General features: G+C 36.9%; 1 protein-coding gene across 11 annotated transcripts in view; it reads left to right on the top strand.

Annotated features, from left to right (window-relative positions):
• Positions 1–15,994, top strand: part of ATRNL1 (attractin like 1) — a 1,022,331-nt gene that overhangs the window by 81,218 nt on the left and 925,119 nt on the right. For 10 of the 11 annotated variants that reach the window (XR_012905693.1, XR_012905692.1, XM_075935407.1 and 7 more), the window contains exons 2-5: positions 1,668–1,751; positions 3,113–3,226; positions 11,744–11,872; positions 14,029–14,237. Coding sequence is in view for 9 of the 11 variants with exons in the window: in XM_075935407.1 (XP_075791522.1) it covers positions 1,668–1,751; positions 3,113–3,226; positions 11,744–11,872; positions 14,029–14,237 (536 nt within the window). In the remaining 2 variants the exon portion in view is untranslated. The remainder of the gene's footprint in view (positions 1–1,667; positions 1,752–3,112; positions 3,227–11,743; positions 11,873–14,028; positions 14,238–15,994) is intronic. The other variant, XM_075935411.1, reaches the window with a different exon arrangement.

The raw sequence follows: 15,994 nt of genomic DNA, 5'->3' as shown, positions 1-15,994 counted from the left end.
AAAAAATCTGAGTCACCATCAACCTTCTTAATTCCATTTTAAAAGCTAGGGAGGACATATGAGTGTTGCAGTGCGCCTTACAAATTAACACATTTCAGATTGGGCCAACGCAGGGAGTAAATTTCAGAGGTAATGGTCCCCATTATACATCCCTATCAGCAATACCTCCTTTATATTACAAGGATTCTTTATCTCTGATCTCAGCTGTACTTCCAGGTGTTTATAGCCTGAAATTTGGAATAATTGATCTCTGTGATAGGATAGCAGGGAGGCAGTTACAAGTTGAATTCTGGCGGTCAATTCAAATTTTAATTTAATTCATTATTAGTAAAAGTTGTAGATAATACTTTTTGCACATGTACATATTTGGTCACATTTGGAAATGATGGTTATGGTGACATAAGACAGATCCTTGTGCATTTACACAGCTGAAAAGAAAATTTAGTTGGCACTCCCGCTCTAGTTGTAACCAGTCCGGGCTTCCTCAAATCTACATCTATCCACTGTACTAATTTGTACGGGAAATACAAGTTACCCCTTGTGCTGGCTCAGTGGCATGTAAGATGAGGATGGATATATACAATTGAAACTCTTTAATCCGACAACCTTGGGAAATAGACCATGCTGGATTATGGAATTTTCTGGACCATAGGTGTTAGTCATAGTGAAGAGTAAACAAAGTCTATTACTAAAGCTTTTGTATGTACAAAGCATTATAGAGCATTGTACATGTATAGCATGTCATAAGATAAAACCTTAGTGAGCTGTATTTAAATTATAATTGGGGGTGGAGTGTGGGGTCTGGGAGGGACAAAGAATGTAGGAACATGCTAGGGGTGGGAATGCAGCATCTGGTAGGGCCATATGGGGATCCAAACTATGGGTGTTCCTGGATCATAGTCACCCGGATTAAGGAGGTTCAAGAATAGTTGCAGCAAGAGAAATTAATATGTATGTGAGTGTTTTTCTGATCTTTTAATTAATCACCACTTATGTTTATGCAGTGTATTTAGCGACGAGGAGTCCTGTGGCACCTTATAGACTAACTGAAGTGTAGGAGCATAAGCTTTCGTGGGCAAAGACCCACTTCGTCAGATGCATGTAGTGGAAATTTCCAGAGGCCGTGTATTTAGTTGCCCACCGCCACTCTGAATTTCAACTTTGATTCTTTCTGCTGTAATATAATAAAGTAAGACATAGCTGGTGTAAATTATTATTTATTTAAATGAACTATGATAATCCTCTGCAGTGATGCTATGGGCTAAACTCGGAAGCAGCATGTAAGATGACACAAATTAAACCATTCTTTTGCTATGCTATACAAACTCTGTGTGAGGGACAATGTAAGTTGTGTGTAACGTTTGCATACTGCACAGTTAGAAGAAGGTGTAAGTTAAAGTAGCTTCTAGTAATATTTGGGAAAAAGGAAATAAACTGGTGGTGATACACACTATCTGCTTTCCTACTTTTCTAATAAACTGAAACAAAAGATACAGGATATGAAACCTGAGCTTATTAAGCAAACAAAAACCACCTCAAAGATAAAAAATTCCTGTTGTCACTCCATCCATAAAGAATCTGTAATTGCGTACTGTTGATATTATGATGCTACTATGCTTCAGGAAATATTTAAGGTTTACTATATTAATATTTTCCCCCCTTTTTAGGTTAACAGAACCCTCTGGATATTTAACAGATGGACCAATAAATTACAAATACAAAACTAAATGCACATGGTTAATTGAAGGATAGTAAGTATGTATTTTAAATTGATCTAACTGCCTGATATATATGTTATGTTTATTCTAGTGCCCTTACCTAGCTAATTTGGTAGATGTTCTGTTTCAGTCGCCTAAATGTGAAGCATATTGATACATTTTAAAACCTTTTTAACAGTGATAATTATTTAATTAAAAAAAGCTAGAGTGGGATTTTCAAGAGTGGTCTGAGTTGGGATTTGTTCCAACTGAAGTCAATGGCAAGAGAGTTAGGCCAACATTGCATTTAAAAAAACAAACCCTAAAATATTTTTATTGCCTGTTTGATTATTAAAATATGTCATATGCTTCAGGTATAGTCACAGATCCTGCCAACTAGCATGTTGCTGTTCTTTTCAGCGTTGTATCAGGAGTAGCTTAAAACACAGAACACATCCAGCGGCCAAATTAATGCCATTTAATTGGAAATAAGTCCAGCAGGTGCCAAGGATCTGAAGGTGAATGGCCTGAGTCAGTTACTTTGAAGAGTAAAGAATCAGCAGTATTCCTCTGAGCAGTTTTTATACATGTGTATATATAAACCTCTGATATTTTGAACATGTATTATACCAGAGAATCTCTTACAAAACAATCTTTGTGTACAGTGGATTCATTCCTTTTACAATTATGTTAATAAAGGCATTTCATATGTTGTTAAAAATGTAGCCTCTGATTTAAGAATCCGGCGTTGAAATCTCCATAATCCCTAGCATTAACCCACATAATTAAATCTCTGAACATTGTAGTAAACCTTGCTTTATATCACTATCTCAGCAATGTATCAAGAGTGTTAAAATTCAGGACTGGTGCATTGACTGTGAGGGAGGTTGTCATACTTACTTCCATGATAAGTCCTTGTAAAGTACCTGATGCTGTGTTGTGTTCTCTTTGAAGTCATCACATGTTCCTGTGTTTTATACTGAAAAGTGAACTATTGTTATATCAAAAACCCGAGGTATTGACATTTTAATAAAAAATGTATTGAAATTTTTATTAGCACCAGGTTTTATAAAACTCTTTATATCAAAGCCTAAATTTGGGGTTTTAAACATTGACATTAGCCCTTTCAGAAACGATAGTACAATCCATGGGCAACTTTAATAATTATAAGCATGGCCTCTAAAATTCTTTAGGATAAAAAAAATTAAATAATTGGCTGGCTTAAATTTAGTTTTATACTAACTTTCACCTGCATGAGTTAAAAAGAATATTTTTATTTAATAATGTAATGTTATGATGTGGTTACCTTTATTATTTGCTAAGTTATTTTTATTATAAAATAGCATTACGAATCTCTGCTTTTGTTAAACAATACATTAATGTTATTTGATCTTATTGTTTTCTTCTTCTTTCAGTCCTAATGCAATATTAAGATTAAGGTTTAATCATTTTGCCACAGAATGTAGTTGGGACCATATGTATGTTTATGATGGAGATTCAGTATATGCACCTTTAATAGCTGTATTTAGGTGAGTATTTTTATTTAATAGTTCTTTAGTAAGAGTATTAGTATAAAATATTGTTAATATGAGGGAAAAGTAGCACTAAAGGTTTTAATTTGCTATTGGTAAATTGCCATCTCTCACTAATATTAGTGGGAAATATACACTGATGGCAGAATAAGTTGCCAGATAATACAACATAATAGAATTTTTGCCTTTGAGTAAGACAAAATTACTTTCTTGGCTTATGCTCAGTGCTGACATTGCAGTGAAGCATTATAAGAGTGGCTTCCTAGATAGAGGGAGTATCTAGTAGATTCTTTATATAAATTAAGGGTTTTTAATGGGAGTGGGAGACTGGCCAACAAAGGAGAGGAAAAATTACTTGATGCACTTAAAGGAAAATCTCAGAATTTGTGACTTACACAACAAAGACATTTTACTGCTTACAAGACATAAATATTATCCATTGAACCCATTACAAATGGACAACTGCAGCTATCTATTGAGGGACATTGGTGTACCATTTATACAAGGTCTTTTCTTTGTCTACCAGAATGCAAAGCTTTGTGACTAAGAATAAAAATATATTTCAGCTGTACTTAACTACCCGGCCTTTGAGATTTCAAAGCTCAAAAGCATCCTCATACTTGTTGACACCAAAAATCACAAAAGCACTTGATTGTTCTATTGTTATCATTAGATAATATGAATAATTATAATTGGATCAACTCAGAGTGAAATATGTATAGCGTGTCAATTACCAGGTTACAGTAAAATCTGTTATCTGGCATGTTGGAGGTATGGGAGTAACAGTTAATCACACATTCTGGTTAACTGAGGGTATGTCTACACTACAGAGTTTTGTTGGAAAAACAGCCATTTTTCCAACAAAACTTGAGGAATGTCAACACTACAATTGCATTCTTCCGCAAGAAAATTGAAAGAACAGAGGGTTTTTTTCTGACATTGGTAATCCTCATTCTACGAGGAAGAAGCCTTTTTGCGAAAGAGCTCTTTTGCAAAAAGGTGTGTGTGTGTGGATGGGGAAGAGGGAGTTCTTTGGAAGAAGAGAAAAGAGGAAAAGCACAGGTGCCTTTGTGGCCATTCCGTCCATAGCAATCACAGCTTACATGAGAGAGACACTGTCTTTTGAAAAAGCAGATTGGTTTTTCGATGCACTTTCGCAGAGTGGATGCTCTCTTTCTGAAGAAGTTTTTTTGGAAGATCTCTTCCAAAAAAAAGCTTCTTCTGAAGGAAGTCTGTAGTCTAGACGTAGCCTGAGAGTTGTACTTTCCAATTTAACACTATTTTTCAAAGAATTAGAATACAATTAAATGAATAAAATGTAAAATAGTATACAGGGTAGTTATCAATCCAATATAGGTTGGACCTCCCTGGTCCGGCACCCTCGGGACCTGACCAGTCCCACACGAGGGATTTTGCCAGACCGGGGGAGGTCATATTTTGCCCCTCCCCTTCTAATGGCTCCTCGAGCCCTTCACTGGCTGCAGGTCCTGCTGCCCTACCCCCACTTCCCTGCCACGCCAGGCAACCTACCTCCCAATGCGCCATCCTCTTGACCCGCCAGGCAACTCAGCTGGGATACTCAGGGCTCCCAGTGCTACTGGTGTGGTGTGCTGGGCAGCCCAGCTGGAGTGAGTGAGCTCCCAGCCCTGACAAGCAGCCCCACCATGGGGAGCTCCCTGCAGCTCGGGAGCCTGCCAGGCTCCTAGCCACCACCCCTACACTGGGACTTTTTGGTCCATCAACATCTGTGGTCTGGCTGGTATATATAGGTAAAATGTTATATGTAGTAATGTATCTTATGACACTGCATATCATTATGGGCAGTACACAGTGTACACCTAGATCACTCTCAAATACACTTAACACTAAAAGCTATAGTGAACATAATTTAATTTTTCTTTCATTCAGGAGGCGCTTCAGGATCTTGCAGTGCCTCAGGCTTATCAACAATTATCATTGTAGATGTAGAAGGTATGGGAGATTGGGCTGAATCTGTATAGACCCTGTATATACCCTGAAAGCTACTTTTTTGACTGAATCCCTGATTTTAGCTTGCTTACATGTGTTCTGCCTTTTTGCATAAAGGTAGAGTGCAGAATATGCAATTGCATCATGTGCCAAGCAGTATACTAGTCCCAGTTACTAAACTGAAGATTTAGATTGACTGAGAGATATCAGAAATGCCAGATAATTGTGCTTTCTGGTTAATTGAGTGCCAGACAACAGAAATTTTACTATATCCAGGCTCCTGTAAAGGCCACAGCAAACTATAAAGGACTAAAAGTTCTGATATATTTCATAGTGATAGAGATGTAGCCGTGTTAGTCTGGGGTAGCTGAAGCAAAATGCAGGACAATGTAGCACTTTAAAGACTAACAAGATGGTTTATTAGATGATGAGCTTTTGTGGGCCAGACCCACTTCCTCAGATCAAATAGTGGAAGAAAGTAGTCACAACAGTTATGAGAGACTTTGAAATTGCAAATGAAGCCGGGATTTAAATTTCCCATGCTTCATTTGCATAATGGTGGCTTCAGTTTTTTTCGACATGGGGCTTTTTGATAGAAAAATGGCAGTTGGGGGGGGGAATCTTTTGAAAATAAAACCCTTTTTTGAAAGATCCTGTATTCTTCAAAAAATGAGGTCTATAGGATCTTTCAAAAAAGGGTTTATTTTTGAAAGATCCCAATCTAAACTGCCATTTTTCTATCAAAAAGCCCTGCGTCGAAAAAAACCGCGGCTGCCATTATGCAAATGAAGCGCAGGAAATTTAAATCCTGGCTTCATTTGCAATTTCGAAGTGTCTAATTTACATCCCTTTTTTCGAGAAAAGGGATGTAGTCTGGACACACCCTTAGTGAATCCATCTTTCTACTTTATGGCCCTAATCCAGCAAACACTTAAACACTTGTTTTGCAGTCTTGCAATATCAATTTCACTGAGCAGGATGTGGGGTAGAAGAGGTGATTTTAAATTGTTGGGCACAGTACATGTGTTTTAAAAGTACAGTACATGTGTTTTAAAAACTGCTAAAATATTTAGTCCAGAGAAAGAAGAAATGATAGGTGTGCTCTTATTGTTTCTCTTAATGCCAGTTTAGTGACAAGGTTTCCTTTACATACTTTAGGACACACCATCCTTGAGAACAAGCAAAATAATCACAATTGTTAACTATGCCTATTTTGTTATTAAAGAAAGTAAAAGAACAAAACAATATAGATGACATAACATAAGCAATAAACTGGTTACTTTTTCATTTTCCCCTCTGTATGACTCTCCATAGAGAGCTTTTAGTGTAGAGTATATTTCTAAGAGTGAGCTTGCCTTTGGTGGGGCACTTTTCTCTTATTAAGTTGCCACCAAGGCTACGTCTAGACTACATGGCTTCGTCGACGGAGCCATGTAAAGTAGTTTACTCGGCATAGTCAAAGAAGCGGGGATTTAAATAGTCCCTGCTTCATTAAAATAAAAATGGCTGCCGCGCTGTGCCGACGATCAGCTGATCCGGCAGAGCGTGGCAATCTAGATGCGGCATGGTTGACAAGGGAAGCCTTTGTCGACTGCTCCAGTATGCATGCTCCGTCGATGGAGCCATGTAGTCTAGACGTACCCCAAGATAATATTTTCCAAAATTATTGAAATACCTATCATATATCCTCAGATAACTAAGAAGATATTTAAATGGGCAAAATAATATGGTTTAAGAAAAAGTGGCTCCTGTGGAGGTTATTAATAATCTTTCAGTTTTTTGGGCAAATTAAGCCGACTTAACTAAATCATATGACACTGAAAGAAATATTTAAATGAACTACTTAGCAAAAGCCACTTCAGAAGCTGTTTTTAAGATAAGCCATTTACAAACTAAGACTCTTAAAGCAAATTAAAACCTCCTTACCTTCAGGACATCCTGTATGCTGCCTACCTAGTGCAGGAGCGAGCTCCACATCTGGGGCACCTGGTGGTGATGGGGACACAGGACTCAAGCTCATCACCCTGCACTGCTCAGGCAAATGCCCAATAGCCTAAGTCGCTCCAGAACCCACTCCACCTCCCTACCTTCAGGGCATCCTGTATGCTGTCTGTTTACCAAACTTTTGCTCTGTTTACCAAAGTTTAATGCCTAACATGGGTACCGCTCTGAGACTTTTATCACACTAATTCATATTGAAATCTTGGAGAGAGTTGGCTTCTTTTTGAGTCTCCTGTTTTTTTTACCTGTTCATAGTAACTCTCTTGCAGAAATGCACAGGATGAGTTGTGTAGTGCTTGCTGTTGAAATAGGGTAGAGGTGTGTGTGTGTGTGTGTTGCTCACTTCAGACTTTTTTATACTCCTTCCTATTTCTAGGAAATTATAGTAAAACACACCTATTTCAGGCTTGATTAGATCTCAAATTGAATACTTTCATTTTATTGCCTTCATGCCTGTACTAAAAATACTCAGTCTGACTAATGAATATGAATTTCTTTAATTTCCTTTATTCTTATGGCAGGAAAACAGATAACTTTTAAAGTTGGTTATAACTCTTTTTATTCATGCCATTTTATTAGCATTTGAGAGGAAATTAAATTTTGTTGTTAAAAGTCCAAATATTCCTCCTCTTATATAAAAGTGTACAGTTTTTAAAAGTCTTTTATTATTCAGTAGTTTTTAAGATGCTTTTAACTTAATAATAATTAAAGAAGTTTGTTGGTACTTTATAACTATTTTTGGAAAGATAATATTTCCTGCCTTAAATTAGGAGAGGAATTTGCTTTGTTACTGTCAGTATTAGTTAAATTTCCTGTTAATATAAATATTCTATACATCAATGGCTTCTTATATTAGTAGTTGGTTGAGCAAGGTCATTCAGTTCCATGTAGGTAGATAAAGCATTTTACTATGGACATAGTAGTAACATTTTACAGTTGTATTAGAAGCTTGGCATTTAGCTAATGTACTTGCAAATATGGATTTCATAAAAGTGTTTACCAGATCAACATTTAAGAAATAAACAAAAGAATTAAAACATTTCCAACTATGCATGTTTTCTCTAAAATTAAGACACAGACAGTGAGGATTTCTTGGTAAAAGAAGCCCATTTTACTTTTACATTCCTGCTCCAATAAAAGAACTGTACAGTCCTTTTCATGACCAGGTTTTCCCTAAACCATTAGTGTTTTACATGGTTTATTATTTCTTGAGTCAAGGTCAATAGAGTTGCAATCTGCTTGTTATAGCAATAAATTTTCTATTAGGTATTTTGTACAAATCACAAATATCAGTAACCAATACATCTTTTAAACATGAAATGACAAGTGGAAATACTATAAAAGTTTTAAAGCAAGATCAAGTTTTAAATGCAGCTATTCTGAGTCTGTATAGCCCCCTTAGCAATAACAACCCTTGCCCAACCATGAAATCATTTTTATTTTTCTGACATTTTCTAGTCCTTGGGAATAAAGTAGAAACTTTCTGGAATTCCTTGATAAACATGAATATCTTTAAATAATTAAATAAAACATTTGTACTTAAGTTACTTTTCTCCAGCCACTATAGCCACAGGCAAGTTATAATACAATTATAATTTTTATTAATATCATTTTGCATTAATATTGAATCCTTTCTCCAACAAGATGAACTATTATAAGTTTTGCAAACACATTTGGTTCTGAATTGATGGCTGTAGTTTATCTAATCTCACAAATTCATGGGATTGTTTTCTAAAACAGAATTTGATAGCTTTCTGACCACAGTCTCTCAATAACAAAAGTGTGATCAGAAAGTTACCAAGGTAAGAATGAGGCTTACTGGAATATGATAGCAAACATATTTAGTTCTTATATAGTTTGCAGGAATATGGTCGATATGAAACAGAGTTCTATTAGGCCAAACATATTGTCCACAATAGAATTAGGTGTCTGACATTTCCGAACCTGGAATTCAACAAGTGATTTTCAGTATTAAAGACCATCTCTTTTTTAGTAGAGTATATAAACAAATCCCCTTTTTACTACAAGAAACAATCTATAAATTTCAGATCAATACTAATTCATCTGCTGTGTTATAGAAGCAAATATCGTGCATTTTTAAAAATTCACGACAGACTAAAATATTACTGCTGAAAATACAGTATGTTCAACAGCCGTACCAAAGCCAGGATCACAGTGTAAAGAAGCCCTTTGCAGTAACAAAATTGCCTATCTAAAAGATTATACAGGATCCATTCTAACTCTCAGTGATTAAGCTTGTTGTATTAGTTTATTTGCATTCCTCATCACTTTATATTACAATTCTGAAATATACCTAGCATGTACCTAGCAAGTAACAGATTTAACATCTATTACTGTATTATGAGTCCAATTATTTGCCTTGCAAATAGTAATAGAAGTTACCAGCTGAAATAAAGACTAGATCCCTAAAGGCCACCTCCTAGAAACCTCAGGGCTCTGTCATACCCATTCCAGGAAAAGAGCAGTGAAGAGGTTCTGCAGACAGACTAGAATTTTGCAGGGGAAGCAACCAATTATGGCCCAGTTTAAAAGAGTAGTGGTTAGTTGATGCATACAGTTCAAGGAGTTTGACTGGAGGGAAGAGGAGCAGGTCCTTGAAAAGGTCAATGCAGGCAGGCTGAGCCTACAGGGTTGAGCACAGAACTTGAGCTTAGGAAAGACTACTAAAAAGGACACTGGCTAGATGGGTGATCTGAGATGCAGTCCTGGACGGGAGCGGAGAGGGGAGGGAAATGTGTATAGGTGGTAGCCTGGCTCTCCCACTTGTGCTGGGATGGGGAGGGTTGGTGGGTCTGGTAGGCTTTCCACTTGGCTCCAAGTCTGCAGCTCCCCAGAAGAGTCCAGCATGTCCCTGCAGCCTCTAGGAAGAGGGAAGGCCAGGGGGCCTCCTCCATCTGCTGCTTCTACCATGAGCTCCTGCTCTGCAGCTCTCAAGAGCCACAGCCAATAGGAGCTATGGGGGTAAAACCCGTAGCAGGAGCAGTGTGCAGAAGAGCCCCCTGGCCTTCCTTTTCCCAGGTAAGCGCTGCCACACACCCCAACTCGAGCCCCAGCACTGAGCTTCCTCTCACAACAAACTGTCGCAGCAAGAGCCAGTACTGGTGGCCCACGGGTTGCCTTGATTTGCGTGGATAGCCCCAGAGCCTGCTATATTGGCTGCTGCAGAAGTAATGGAAAATCATGGAATCCATGATAGACATGCAGCCTTACCAATATTCCACATGTAGACATGGAGTGAATGAAGTCTACGAGGGTTTTGGCATTGACTTCAGTGGAACCAGGATTTCTCTCAAGAATATCTAAAATGAATAGGTTTAAAATTCATAATCTCCTTGTAGTAGGAATGTTATTCTGTATTGCACCTTTTAAAGTGTTGCTCATGTAGTACTAAAAAAATAATAGTTACAGCACCAATGGACCTTACTTTTAGCAGAACATAGCTTTCCTGTTCGTTCATAGCTTTCCTGTTCAACCATCCCGGGCTGCTACCCAACTCTGACAATCATCTCAGCTTCTTGATGTCTTCTCTCTTGACTGCTGGTTTTGTTTCCAGTCTCCCAAGTTTCTGTGCTGTACACAAGTTGTTGGATGTTCCTCAGGAGCATCATACCTGGTCTACATTGAGATGGGAGGAAAGTTGAGATGTTATTGAGCACTAAAGAGGAGAGATGAATAAAAAATGTAGATGTCAGTTTGGGGTTGCTTGGTTATTTGTTTATTTCTCCTTTTTTAATACCCTTTCCTGAGTTTTTCTTTGTGACTAAAATATTTAGTATTTTTTGAAAGTTTGCTTGCTTGTTGTAGTCTTTAATACCTAAAAGTTCTTCCTGGATTTTCTTTTTTTAGGGTTTTTTGTTTCCTGTTTCTTTTAGTTACATGTTATTATATTACATACTCTATATTGCACTATATTGTACATTATATTTAAAATTTCCATTTGAGTTTTCCTTAACTTAAATTGTATTTTAAATTTGCTGTGTAGTTATTCACTGTTTATTACACACAGTACATTTATTCTCTGATTCAAAGCAGTTATGTATGATTCTGTTTTCCTTTTTAAAGTTTTGTAATGAAAAACCTCATTCTGAATTTCTTAAAATTATTTTATTTTCCATAGATTTTGTTAAAAATCATGCTTTTTGCATATGAACTAATTATTCTAGTAGTTGAGGAGATTTTCAAAGGTACAAGTGTCATTTAGATGCTCAGCTGTCACAGAAAGTCAGTGAGAGTGGAGCATCTAAATGCCACTAGTACTGTTGAAAATAAATCTTTCCCAAAGTGGTCTCTTTAATAATTAGCTTTGAACATTCTACTGGCATGTGGAAGTTTGTATTGTTACAAAAACAATGAGGAAACCATCTTTCTGAAGTGTCCATGGGTTTGAGCTCTGCTTCATTCATTATAATTTAAAGAAGCTCCATAAGATTTTCAAATTAACTTGGATGGATGATTCATGATTGAATCCAAATTATGTTGTTGTTATCATTAATAAAAATCATTCATGAAATCTCTCTTTTCCAGTGGTCTAATTGTCCCTGAGGTGCGGGGAAATGAAACTGTTCCTGAAGTAGTTACTACATCTGGCTATGTGTTGCTGCACTTTTTTAGTGATGCTGCTTATAACCTAACTGGTTTTAACATATTTTACTCGTAAGTATTCATTTTTTAAAATAATTGTTATTTTATGAATTAGGGCTTAAGTTCTTCAGGAGAATTACATATTTGTACAGTATATTTGTCTTTTGTATTTAAGGTATTGATTTTGCCAAGGAATTATTCACACTAACAAGTTTTTCATACTTAGGAAGTCCAGCACTTGTAGGAAGTCCAGAAGTCTTTTATGGCTTGAAAGTGAACGAGAGACATTTTTAGAAACAGTAAAACAAGGTGAAATATATTTCTGCATAGAAATGTCCCAAACTTTGTCAGTGGGGACAGTGAGGATCAAATACTGACCTTTGCTCATGGTGAAGAGTTCTCTACTGTGAGTAGTTGGAGTTAGTGAGACAAGCTGTGCAAATAAGAGGCACACAATTTCACACACAGCTTTCCTTGCATAAACTAAATATGTTTAGAGTCTTTTGTCTCTCAGTGTTGTAAGTCATGTTTTCCAGATGTAGAATCAGTTTTGTGGTTCTTTGTGAAGCATTTCCAGAATTTCAACTTCATTCTGAAATGTGGACACCAGAATTTTGACACAGTGTTCTCGTAATAGCCTCACCAATTGTATATGCAGATTTTTGTACTAAGCATTTCCTGTTTTTTCTTCATCCAGTGATTGCTGTCTTCTAAGACACAGTAATGCACTAGGAATACCCATTGAGTCAAATACTGTACGCAGTTTCTGATAGTGGTCAGTACCAAGTGCAAGGACCTCAAAACAGATAGTTGTGGGCAAAGCACAGCTTCATGGGGGATTAATCAGCCAACCTAATCAGAAGCTCCTGGCACAGAGCTGACTGACAGGACCGGGCTGATTAATCACCCGTGAAGCTGTGTTCTAGTGCAGTTTAGAGGGAACACTAGTTGTGGGATAATCTGCCTCTCATTTTAGGTCTCATCCTGGTCTTTAATAGAGATTATCTGAAGCCTTGAATCACATTTAATATCCCTTTCAGAATGATTATGATGTTGATAATAACTCTAGATATTCTGGTTATTTAATGTCCAGTCCTTTTTTCAATCTTAAATTGTTTGCGTCAACAATTTCTGTGGTAATGAGTTCCGTAGTCTCATTATATGTTGTGTGAGAATATTTCCTTTGATCAGTTTTTATTTTGATTATTTTTATTTTTATTGAATGTGCTGTTGTTTTATGAGGCAGGGAGAGCAGAAGCTCCTGATCCCACTTTCTCTGTAGCTTTCATTAGTTTATGTATTTTAATCATATTCTTTCCCAGTCATCTTTTTGATAAAGTAAATAATCCCTATCTTTCCAAACTCTTAAGTTCTAGAGGTGAAAATAGGTTAGTCTACACCATGCACTTGTTCTCTGGTTTACAAGTAATCTTCCTCAAGTGGGAGGACAGAGAAATAATGTTGCTCGTTTTGAACCACCTAGAGAAGAGCCAGTGAACAGTTTGGATATTTAGTCACTATTTTGAGCCTGGCAGTACAAAATGAGCAGGACTTTCTGCTTTCAGAGTTACCACAGCAGCCAGGAGATGAAAGGCTCCTTTTGTTCCTGATCTTTTTTCTCTTTGTGACTTTGTATCATGGCTGTACAATTTTGGGAAAAAAAATAAGGAACTACATTTGAAAAGTAAATGAGAGCCATTGTGACAGACAAGATGACAGTACTTTTTACTGTTAACAAAATAAATATAGAGAAGATCCAAAACTGAATTAGAGCAGACAGCAAATTACAGAATCAGAGGCTGTACACACAGCAGGGATCTTTATTAGAAAGAATTACCTCCACTGGTGATTAACAGGTAACATTAGTTCAGTGTCTAAAGAATTTTAGCCTTTGCATTTTCCCTTTTTAATGGATTTTTTATTCTGAAATTTAGATTGAGTTCTTGGTTCAGGGCCAGTCCTGCATAGTACAGCACAAGGAGGCCTCAGTTCTGATTCTGTCACTGAATGTGTGTAAGCCCGAGTAAGTAATTTAACCTTCGTGCATCTCAGATCCCCTGTCTGTAAATAGTGGTTATATTTACCATAATTTTATCCATGACTGGCAATTTTAACATAATAGAAGCAGTATACAGCAAATACAAATTATTATTATAATGTGCCATATGAAAAGTTCTACCAAGCTCTCTCCCCTCTTTGTTGTCTTACTTTACATATATTTTTTACAGTATTAATTCCTGTCCTAACAATTGCTCAGGCCATGGGAAGTGTACAACTAGTGTCTCCATTCCAAGCCAAGTGTACTGTGAGTGTGACAAGTATTGGAAAGGTGAAGCCTGTGATATTCCATACTGCAAAGCTAACTGTGGCAGCCCAGATCATGGCTACTGTGATCTGACAGGCGAGAAGCTGTGTGTGTGCAATGATAGCTGGCAAGGTAAGCTGTTATTAATACATATGCCTTAGAATCAAATATGTATCATTCCTGCTGTGAAAATTTACATCTTTAAATATAAACAGTTAATTTAAAAATGCATTTTCCAAATGAGCTTGAGAATTGTATCTTGATCTAGATGCATTTTCTTTATCCAGATGTATTCTGTAAATTGAAAGATGATTATACTGAAAAGACCTTTTAGACTATCTAGTCTAACCTTCTTCAGGAAGTAGTTTTCACCTTGTGGAATTAAGTGTAAAGCAGACCAATTTGAACAGCATTAGTAGGGGTCAAACCTGTTCCTCTTGAGAAGAGGTGGGCAAATTTTTTGGCCTGAGGACTACATCTGGCTGTGGAAATTGTATGGCAAGCCGTAGTGCAGTGCAAACCCCTGACCCCACTCTCTGGCTAGAGTACCAGGCGAGCAGAGCAGGGCAATGCCCTCAGCAGGTTCCCGAGCACCAGAGTAGGGCAATACCCTGACTCAGCTCCATAGAGCTGGAGCATTGGAGCTCAAGGGCCAGATTATAAGCTCTGATGTGCCAGATGCGGGCCATGGGCTGTAGTTTGCCCATCTCTGCTCTTGAGCCAAATGCATAGGCCTCTGTTGCGTGAGTGAAGACACACATGTCTTAACCAAAACTGCCACATGGTCCATCTCTAGCTGTCTTTGACATCTGTCCCTTAGTGACTATCTGAGCCAGATCGGTTATGTCAGTATAAATAATAATAGGAGTTCCCAAAATTTCACTTAACTGTTCCTTCTTGCAACAGACAGGCTAACCGACAAGATAATTTGTCCAATGATTACTATTTTTGCAAAGTCCTTGAAGTTTTTTTTCTGTATATTCACAGGGTCCTAAGGTGGATGATAAATGGGTTTTCTTTAATGCTCCAACAGTTCTTTCCTTCATTCCTTCATCCTAGTAATATTTGAAAGGCATCATGCCACTATATTTTTTGTTTTATCGTTTCTTACTCTAAATGCTCTTTTCAACAATGCATAAAACTTTTAATTACCTTCTAACTAAGTTGGCATCTTTAAGTTGTCTGATATCTTACTGTTCCTGCTGCTTTACTAAGTACTTAAAATATTCAGTAATATCCTGAAAATCTGTAAAGGATATTGTTTTATTTGTTGTAAATCTCTTCTTTCTCTTCTTAGAAATTACTTCCTGTTATCTCTTATTTGGACCTCCTGCTTTGTTTAGTTTGTTTAATCCATATGCAAGTTATTCTGTTGGGCTATATTATTTAGCCCAAGTTGTCAAATTATTACAAAAATCTTTCCTTGGTTGAGACTACAAAAAAAAAAAAAAAAAAAAAAAAGCAATATGCAATGTACTGTGTGTGGTATATTTTTAACAATGGTGACATCTTGTGGATATTATGGAAGAAGCATCTTGGGGAACCTTTCATGTTCAGAAACCTATCTACATCATAGGAAAGTTGTGAGGATAAACACATTAAAGAGTGTGACACATGCCCCTCTACTGGTAAAAGGTGCTGTATAAGAGTTATGTGTTTATATTAGGTATTATTGTAAAGATAAGAACTGTGAGGAAAGATGAAGGTACTTACTGGAACATAATACCTGTTTGAAAACCTCTTCTGATTATGAGTCTGATAGATCTGAAAAAACTGTTTTCCATTATTCTTTGGGCTTATGTGGGATTGAAAGCCATGCATTTGTTGAACAAGGAACTTACGGTGTAAATGTTTTCAAAATCAGCAGCTGCTCATAAAAATATAGAGTT

This window comes from Pelodiscus sinensis, chromosome 8 (genome assembly GCF_049634645.1).
Source record: "Pelodiscus sinensis isolate JC-2024 chromosome 8, ASM4963464v1, whole genome shotgun sequence".
NCBI classification, from domain to species: domain Eukaryota; kingdom Metazoa; phylum Chordata; order Testudines; family Trionychidae; genus Pelodiscus; species Pelodiscus sinensis.
Note: the sequence above shows the minus strand (reverse complement) of the source record. Positions and strands in the feature narration are given on the sequence as shown.